Here is a 9,415-nt window from a genome sequence, read left to right as displayed (position 1 = left end):
TATATATTAAATATATAATGGGCAATCCGCGATTAGTTCCATCTAACCTCCGAGGTTAGAGATCGTCCAGGAATTCTTTCACTTTACCTCCCCACTGCTCGCGGGATCGATTAGCCGTCTCCTTCAGGGAATCCCATGCCTCGGTGACCTGCCACAAGGTGTCTTGGAAGCTACCACCACCACCTCCAATACCTCCACCGCCGCCCCCTGAGCGGTTCATATTTGGTTCGTACGGCTGCGACCCGACGCCAGAGAAGTCGGGGCCGCTTTTGATATCACCGCCGGGTCTCTCTGCTTGAAGCACAGGGTTCCCCACTCCACAAAAACGGTTCGTTGGGTTTTCGGGAGGATATGCGCTGCTCGCGTAAGTATTGGCCTCCCGGTCATTAATACTCTCGGGTTTTTCTTCATCATGGAGCAAAGTGTGGGGTACCGGGTCCGAAGTCTCCTTGATCGCCCCCTCCACTTTTTGGGCTCCACCAAACCCCTTCTTCTTTGTTGCGCCATTTTTTTTTCCAGATTTAGATGATATGGCAAGGACGGTAGGCTGCATCACTGGTCTACCGACATCCAGCACTTCTTCAGGATCCTTGCGACCCTCAGAAGGCTTCTCTGCTACTTCAGCGGTCTCCTCACCGGCAGAACATTCCATTGGTTTCCCCCCAATACATTCTGCCACAAGACGGTCGAGCTTTTTTCGGTATACCTGCGCCGCAGCAGAAGTGTAGCGAACCTTGGGGTCATTGCACCCGTGCTGCTTAAAAAATCGGTGGGCTGCTGCGTTACCACCAAGCGCCACCCGAAGTCCCTCTTCGGGCTTCCAGCTGTCGAGATCAGTTGAGCGCATAAACGAAACATGTACGCCCATACCGCGATGGCGCCCACAGCAATCCATACACAAGAATATACCGTACGTAATACTGCACCAACTCGGGTTCTTTTGTGGGCAATCGAAGCAAACTTTATTGTCGGCGAGTTGTCGAAGATGACACACCAGCGCCTTCGCCTCCTCCGAGTCTTTGGGTAAAGTCAACGGCATTGTTGTGCACCCTCACACAGTGTAATCGTCGCAGTAAACGCTCCCACTGTCACACACACACGCACACACTCACCGTAAAAGCCGAAATGATAATTCCCAAAAACTGTAAAGAAGTCCAGCTATGTTAACCGTTTCTAGATAAGATGCGGGAAGGGGGAAGAAAAAGAAGCCTTGAGAAACCATACTTGGTCTCTATCTCCTCTTACCATGCCTTTATTTCTCTTCGCAGATAAACAGACGCGATCAAGACGTCAAACCACGTCACACATGGTGAAAAGTAGCAAACCGCACTCAGCAATCATACCCACGTGGATTGCAGAGTTCCAGCAGGTGCATGAGTGCTTCGAAAACATCATTTTCTTTTCCATCACCAGTAATAGCCTCACCAGCCGTGCATTTGCTTGGGGCATCATGTGAGTCATCAATAGCTCCAAGCATGATGGAAAGATCCACCAACGGAACGACAGGCAGGCACAACGGTTCCATAGGCCGACGAAACATTTCTTTAACCAAAGCAACGTACGTTAAGCACGCCTGAAACTCACGACACGCATGATTCATGTCTTCCTCTGGTTTGACTTCATCAGGCATTGACGTCAAAACCTTACAGAAATGCTTGCAAATGCTCTCAGAGAAGATGCCACTACGACGGAGCAAAAGCAGGGAAACGCCACAGTGTTGTAATTCATGTGGAAGCCGTTCTACAATGTCAAGAACCTTCGGGGTCATGTCCACTTCAAAACCCTCCGCTGTCTTGGCCTTTAGAAGACAATCCAGCGCGTCTTCCCAAGGCTGGCAAGGATGCCTCGATAAATCTTCACCATTCTCTGCAATGTGAATGACATTTTCGCTGTCATTGAGGCCCTTGTCATTCCTCTTCTTGCCACCGCCTGCATCGTCGTATACCTCCCGAAGAAGCCTTCCAGGCATCACAGAAGACAAAATTCTCTCTCTCACCGAGCGAAAGCACTCATGGGCATCCGCATCTCCCATCCTTATCACACCGCAACAACCCCAGAGTGACAGAAATGGAAATAGGGACGCAGTATTCATAGCATCGACCTTCACGGGTGCCGTTGCTAGGCTGCCACGGAACTCCCCCAGTGCCACAGATACCGTCACAAGGTCGTGATGGACGCAACCTCCTGGCGTTTCGAAAACACTTTCAAGAAGTTCCTGGCAAAGCAATCCATCCCAGCCGTTCACACACTGAGCAATAGCGCGCAGGTTTTCCACAGAAACCGCGCTGGGCGCCCGCTTCGCAAGAACGGCGAACAGCGGTAGAGAGCTGCGATCCTCCAGGCCCAGTGCCACCGAAAGGCGCGACGATGCAACAACTTCCAGCAAGCATTCGCGGCCCTCACACCACTCCGCCAAATTGCGGACGCAATCACAGGCCAAAAACGGGGCACGAGGGTCGCTAGAGCACACCACATAGCGTTTCCCATCGGTGTTGGCCGACGCCAACGCACGAGCACCCTCTAGTGCACCCTCGGGCGACGTGTAGATGATGTAACGCTCGGGGTGCTGCCTAGCAAGGTTGATTACCTGCCGGTACACCTCAAGAGTAAAGAGCGCCTCCTCCAACAAATTGCCGGCTCCCTGAACGAAAGCAATCTTCTTGACAGGGTACGTCGAGATTTTCGCAATGCCCTCGAGAAATCGGGACATCTTTGCGTGAAAAAACCCTTGACAGATCGCCGGGGTTGCACTCCTCTCCACACTAACGACGTCTCGCAAGACACTGTACAGATCAATGTAGACCACTTCAGCGGAAAACACGCTGGAGGGTGGCAGCCGCTCACTCACGGCATCGTGCGCAGCGAACGCCGCCACCATGTCCCCGAGTCTGCCCATGGGCGCGGCCCTGCAGAATGCTGGGGGCACGCACGCGCACACCAACCGGAAGAGAGAGAGAGAGAGAGAGACAGCAAAAGAGGCAAGAGAAGACACGAGAAAAAGTAAAATCCAAGCACAAAAAAAACGCCACGCAAGCACGCAGAGATGTTCCTCAGGGCACCGGTGCTCACACGCTTGGGCCATTCATCAAATATGTCACCACTCTCACACCGCCAGGGTTTTTTTTTCTTCTGTTTCTTTTCCTCCGCGATCCCCCCACAGCTGTCTCGTGAAGGCAAGCAGCACCTCTACTGGGCCCCGGAGGAGGAATAGCAAAAGAAAGAAAAGAAAAAAAAAGGAAAATAAAAAAAAGGCCGCGGCCCCACCAAAATTTAAAAAAAAAGAGGCGTGGGGTCGAGTGCCCAACTCCCACAGTCACTCGATGTCGGGAGTCTCCCCATTCGGAACAAAGAATGGCAGAAGGGGACTCAAGGGGACATGAAAAATAAAACGACAAGAGATCCCTTGATCAATCACCAGAGGTTCAATACACTACGACGAAGGTGGCCTTTTCTTTTTTTTTTGTTTGCTTTCTCTCTCTCTCTCTCTCTCTCTCTCTCTCTCTCTCTTTTGTTTTCTTTTTTTTCTTGTTGCTTTGCTGTATTGCTCGGCTACCATATATAAATACACACCAAACGTTATTCTACGGCCCTCGATATCTCACTCGGTCCATCCTGCAGCGTCGCTGCGTGCTCCGCCTTCCAACGCTCGAGGACGGTGACTCCCTTCTCCAGCGCCATCATCTGCGTTTGAATCTCACGAAGCTCAACGTATTTTGCAAAGAACTTCTTCGCCGTTGAATGGCCCCAGCACGCTTGCGCATATTTATAATTGTCTTCTGCAACCTCAGGCATCTCACCAGCCGACAGGCGTTGCGCGTTGAGTTCATTGCTGACGGCCTCTTGCTTGTTTTCGCTTTCCTGTATACTCTTCTGGCAGAGGCTTATCTGCTCAGCAGCAAACGCCGACATCAACGCGGCGTACGCAGCGGATTCCTCAGTCTGGAGGACAGAGGCCCCTGTGAGTGAGGCAACCTGAAGGTCCTGGGCACCAACATGTTTAGAGGTTTCCTTCTCCCTGTTGATGCTTTCGCGTGTCTCCTCGATGAGGTTCGCATGCTCCGCCACCGTTTTTGTTGCCTCATCACGAATCATTTTTTCTCGCTTCATTTCGCTTTCAGCCTCCTCCTGCTGCTTTGCCTTCATCAGAGTCTCGCGCTCTCCAGTTGCAAAACGAATCGCACCGAGATTCTCAGTTGTTGAGCGCCTCTCCCTCATGTTTGGCTTTGGTTTCATCTGTTCGGCTGTACTGTAGTAAAGTCCATCGTTTTGTCTACAGTTCCTTCGAATAACGGCGCTCTTCGACCCCGATTCCTCGGCGAAGATGTGAAGATCCGCGAGGAGGCTGTCGTATGTCTTCTCAGTCTCAAGGTAATCGAATAGAAGTTTTTCCGCTTCAGCGCCTGTCGTCGTTGTCACCTTCATCGCCTTCACCTTATTGGCAAAGTGAAGTGTACTGATCGTTTCATCAAACGTCAACTGAGTCGGTGAAACTTGCGACAGAAGCAGAACGCGTGAGTTGGGATGGCTGAAGGTGGGCTTGAGGAGACACGTCAAGTTTGAGGTGCGATAACTCACATAGCCCCCTTCATAAAGACTGTGAACCACATTGCCCAGTGCGGTGAGGCTGCTGTTGATAGAGGTGGCCTCCGCCAGCCCTTCCCCCGAGACACCGCTCTTTGCAATTTTTTCGCTGCCAGCAAGATCGGCCAATAGTATTTTGCTTGCATAAATGGGCTCCTGTTGGCCAGGAATACGATACACCAAACCGTCGAACTGCATTTCCCCCGGCCCGGCCCCAGTTGACACAACTCGTTTGGCCTCATTTCCTTTTGAGCCCTTCTTTATCTCCAGAATCGATATCGAAGGCGGAGGGGCAGTGGCCGCCTGTTGTAATATATCAATGAGAAACAAACAGTGGCTTCGGCTGGAAGCGGCGTTGACCTCCGTTGATCTGCTCTTCCGTCGGGATATGGCAAGCTGAATCTCATTAAATACTCCCTGCAAAGACTTCATTTCCTTAATGATGAGGGAAGGGAGCAGCACCTCATCGCCAATCATAACTGCCTTCAGCGGCGGCGGTGGCGTTCCTGGCGTCCCACCGAAGAGATCTCGAATGTTCTCGTTGTATATTTCGACGCAGCTAAGCCCAATAACAACGTGGAAACCTTTCTTGGCGCGACGCATTTTGTATTCAAGCAAATCACTCAGTACACGCAAGAACAAGCCGCTGTTGTGCGTGAGGAGATCGTTCTCGAGTGGGTTCGGCTTTACCTCGCCCAGCACAGAGAAGGTCTTGCCAGACCCCGTCTGGCCGTACGCCAGAATGGTGGCATTTGCGCCGGTCAAGGCAGCGTCTACGAGGTCGACGACCGCTTCCTCGTACACCTCCAGCTGCGTGCTCTCCTGGTCGAATATGTAGTCGAAGTTGAACATGCTGCTTCGCGTCGGCTCCCCCGGCCGCTGGAGTTCCACCTTCAACGATGTGTCGCCCATGCGGTGGACAGCCTCGAGCTCAAACTTCTCCTGAACCTGCGCGTATGAGACACCCTCCCGCAGAACCGGACGCACACGAACGGCGACCGACACTTTTTTGTTCCCCTCCATCGAATATACTTCCACTGAGTGTAATCACAAAAACAAAGCCAACTTCACCAGGCTCACTGCACAAACGCCGTGTCAAATGAGGAAGAAAAACAAAGACGATGGAGACGTGAAGATCAGCCCAGGCACTGCAGGTGGCATCCACGCCACACACACACACGCACATGCACACGCCCCCCCCCNAAAAAAAAAACCTCTGTATTATCAGGCGCGACAATGGAAAGAAGAAAACTCAAACATGATCCACCGATACAAAGCAGGTTTTACCCCCTTTTCCTTTTTTTGCTTTGCCTTCTCTTCTTCAGTCTTTCTTTTTTGGTTTCCTATCTCTATTTATTCACTTCTTATTTTGATTTGTTCCCCATGCATCTTTTTCGTCGTTTCCTCTCATTCCTCACTTAGCCCTCCTCACATTCCTCTCTCGCTCACTCTGTATGCATGTATACATACACACACAGATGTATACACCACCCCTTGGCTCTCTTTGTGTTTTTGTTCATTCCTTCGTATCTTGTGCTTTTCTTTTTCTTTTCCTTTCTGTCTTTCTTTCTTCCGTATCCCTTCTACTTCGGCATCATCAGACACCAAGGCGCATCCGGCCGTAGCGACGCACGATGAAAACGAAAAAAAAAGAGCGTTCAATAAGGTTCACGGGATAACGTTCGCAGAAATTCACTCACCTCCACCTTCACCCTAGCAACACTATATATTGTATCCCCACCCCCACTCGCCCCCGAAGCACTCTACATACATACCCTTTACTTGGGGCTTGATTGTTTCTTCTTCCTACCAAATCTCTTGATCCCACGACGTGTGCCAGCGCCAGCGATGCTGCCTGCGTATGACACGAAGGAGAGGCGCAACTGCTCCTCGGCGATGCTCTCGACATCGCGGTCGTCGGGTTGGGCGACGGCGAAGCGCCTGTACTCCTCCTCCACGTCGTCCGAGGGTTGTACCTCGACATGCCTCATCGGGAATAGCCAGTTCTTCAGCACCTTGTATAATTCACAGAACAGTAAGAAGATGAGCGTGAGAACTACGAGAACTCCCCAGTGCCAGGTGAGCATGTGGTGTACAAAGAGTCCATGGGCGATGGGGTTGACGTACACAATGAGGATGAAGAGAAGACCACCAACAGCAACAGAGCCGTAAATCCAATGGTTGTCGAACCACTTCATGGAGAAGACAGACATGCGAGGGTGCCGCACGGTGTAGGTGTGGATCAACAATCCAAAGTAGAGCACCCCAAACGCCGTTGCCCGCGCCTGCCAAATGTTGTAACAATCGGTACCGTTATGGCTGTTGCAGTCATCACCAGATGGACCATCGTGAATGCCGTATAAAATAAAGACAAATCCACAGAGAGCGTTCGCACCAAGCCAGGACCCGTACACAACAGTGTCTGTGATTAGCTCAATGGTGAATAAGCCTGCGGTGTTTGGGGGAACAAGAAGCACATCGGAACTCGCTGGATCCAAAGAGAGACCTGTCGCTGGTGGGGCGGATGTGAACATGTTTAACCACAGAATCTCGATGGGTGACAAGACGAATACCGGTGCGTCATTGTAACGAATTGGAAGACCGCAGATAAGAGCAATCACCTCAGCAACGTTACTAGAGAGGAGGTGCACCACAAACTTACGAATATTCTGTGAAATGCGCCTGCCTTCAGCCACTGCCTTTACAATAGTTGCGAAGTTATCGTCCGTGATGATAAGATCCGCAACACCTTTTGTCACATCTGTGCCGGACCCCATCGCACAGCCCACATCAGCGATTTTGATGCTTGGTGAATCGTTGAACCCGTCTCCCGTCATCGCCACCACACGATTGCGTTTGTGAAGGCATTCGATCATCTTGACTTTGGACTCTGGCGAGCACCTGCCGACGACTAACGGAAGATCTTCCCACTCCTCAACAGTCTCCAGTTCCACTCTGTCAAAGTCGGGGCCATTCTGCAGTTTCAGGGGGTTGGTGACATCACGCTTACCAATGATGTTAAGCATCACAGCAATACTTCCCGCTGTTGCCGCATGATCACCCGTCAGCATGCGCACCACAATACCGGCGTGTTGGCAAGCTACCACTGAAGGGTGAGACTCCGGGCGTGGCGGGTCGTAAATACCGACAAGACCAAGGAACACCAGATCCTGCTCAACCACCTCACGAACGTGCGCCATTAGGAACTGCTCCTCCTCTGGAATGGGGAACTGTTGCAGGGTGCACGGCCTCATTGAGAAGCAGATAGTGCGGAGTCCCTGAGACGCCAGGCCTTTCACGTGCTCAGCAATCATTTCGCGATCATCATCCGTCAAGGTAGTAATACTTCCAGACTCAGAGATATTCGAAGTACAAAGGTCGAGAACGCGCTCGGGGGCACCTTTTGTGCAAACGTACAACTTCTCCTCCACCTTGTTGTACCACGCAGTAGACATGCGCTTCACCTTGGAGTCAAACGGATACTCTGCGATGCACTCCCAGCCCTCCTGCTCAAATCTCTCTCGGTAAAGGTCAGCCTTCCATGTCATCACCTGAATCGCCACTTCGGTTGGGTTGCCGCTCCCCGAAAGGCGATCAGCATTATTTTCATCGACATGTAGAGAAGTTGTGCTGCAGAGCGCGGCGCTGCGCATGAATTCATAGAGCAACTTATTATTCGCATAGGCAGCCACGACATCTATTTGCTCCGCGTGTTCACCATCCCGCACAAAGGAACCGTACCGATCGTACGGTGCTCCTGTCACAGTCAATTCGTCGTCTGTGCCAATAATTGCCTTTTTGACAACCATTTTGTTTTCCGTTAACGTACCTGTTTTATCAGAACATATATCCGTTACGTTACCGAGAACCTCCAAGACAGCCAATTTGCGGACAATACACTTCTGTTTGGCCATGATTTTGACAGAAACTGTCATTGAAACGGTGATCACAGCCACAAGGGACTCGGGTAAAATGGCGATGGCAACTGCCGTGGCATATGACAGCGTTGACTGCTCGAATCTGAACTTGTTTGTGGCGAACACAATAACAGCCAAAACCAAACAACAGGCAAACAGGAAGTACATCATGTAATCCAGTGTCTTCATCAATTGCGTCTTCCCAGTACCATCATCATCATTGAGGCGTTCAGCCAACTTTCCCATTTCAGTCTGAAGGCCAGCCGCCACAACAATCGCCCTTCCGCGGCCTTGAGTCACAAGTGTGTTGCGGTAAACCATATTCTTGCGATCTCCCAATGCGCAGCGGCCCTCTGGATCGGGGATAGCATTTGTGTGCTTTATCACAGGCAATGCCTCACCTGTGAGAAGTGCTTCATCCACCTCAAGACCACTATTTTCTACAATACGGCAGTCGGCTGGTACAGAAGCGCCCTGTTCTAAAATTATGATGTCACCAACCACCACCTCATCGATAAATATAACTTGGGCGGCGCCATCACGGAGAACCTTCGCACTTCCCGCCGTCATTTCCTTCAGGCTATGAAGAGACTTCTCGGCGCCGTACTCCTGGTAGAATCCCAAGCATGCGTTGAAGAGCAGGATGAAGAGCACCACACCGAACTCCGCCCAATCCTTGAAGACCGCACTGACCACAAGAACAATCGTCAATATGACGGTGATACTGTTCATGAATTGCCGACAAAATATCCAGATGGCACTTGGGCCTCCCGATATAGGTATCTTGTTGGCCCCCAGCTCCTTGGCACGCCTCGGAACATCGGCAGAAGAAACACCAATTGAAGCATCTTCCATCCCCAGTAGAGCAAGGGTGGTGGCTAGATCAAAGACCCACCATTTGTGGGCGGGGTCGTACC

At 51.3% G+C, this 9,415-nt stretch overlaps 4 protein-coding genes across 4 annotated transcripts; all 4 read right to left on the bottom strand.

The window, feature by feature from the left end:
• Positions 1 to 55: 55 nt before the first annotated feature.
• DQ04_06891030 (putative ADP-ribosylation factor GTPase activating protein) lies at positions 56 to 1,039 on the bottom strand (the record flags this gene model as incomplete). The annotated part of the gene is made up of 1 exon (XM_009314924.1): positions 56 to 1,039. One exon carries the CDS (start codon positions 1,037 to 1,039, stop codon positions 56 to 58), a length of 984 nt encoding a protein of 327 aa, XP_009313199.1.
• Positions 1,040 to 1,330: 291 nt separating this feature from the next.
• On the bottom strand, positions 1,331 to 2,896 carry DQ04_06891020 (hypothetical protein; the record flags this gene model as incomplete). The annotated part of the gene is made up of 1 exon (XM_009314923.1): positions 1,331 to 2,896. The coding sequence occupies one exon, from the start codon at positions 2,894 to 2,896 to the stop codon at positions 1,331 to 1,333; it is 1,566 nt and encodes a 521-aa protein (XP_009313198.1).
• Positions 2,897 to 3,576: 680 nt separating this feature from the next.
• Positions 3,577 to 5,604, bottom strand: DQ04_06891010 (kinesin; the record flags this gene model as incomplete). The annotated part of the gene is made up of 1 exon (XM_009314922.1): positions 3,577 to 5,604. The coding sequence occupies one exon, from the start codon at positions 5,602 to 5,604 to the stop codon at positions 3,577 to 3,579; it is 2,028 nt and encodes a 675-aa protein (XP_009313197.1).
• Positions 5,605 to 6,359: 755 nt separating this feature from the next.
• Positions 6,360 to 9,353, bottom strand: DQ04_06891000 (calcium motive p-type ATPase; the record flags this gene model as incomplete). Its single annotated transcript, XM_009314921.1, has 1 exon — positions 6,360 to 9,353. One exon carries the CDS (start codon positions 9,351 to 9,353, stop codon positions 6,360 to 6,362), a length of 2,994 nt encoding a protein of 997 aa, XP_009313196.1.
• Positions 9,354 to 9,415: the final 62 nt, after the last annotated feature.

Source organism: Trypanosoma grayi (assembly GCF_000691245.1).
Source record: "Trypanosoma grayi strain ANR4 Tgr_689_V1, whole genome shotgun sequence".
In the NCBI taxonomy this organism is placed as follows: Eukaryota; Euglenozoa; class Kinetoplastea; order Trypanosomatida; family Trypanosomatidae; genus Trypanosoma; species Trypanosoma grayi.
Note: the sequence above shows the minus strand (reverse complement) of the source record. Positions and strands in the feature narration are given on the sequence as shown.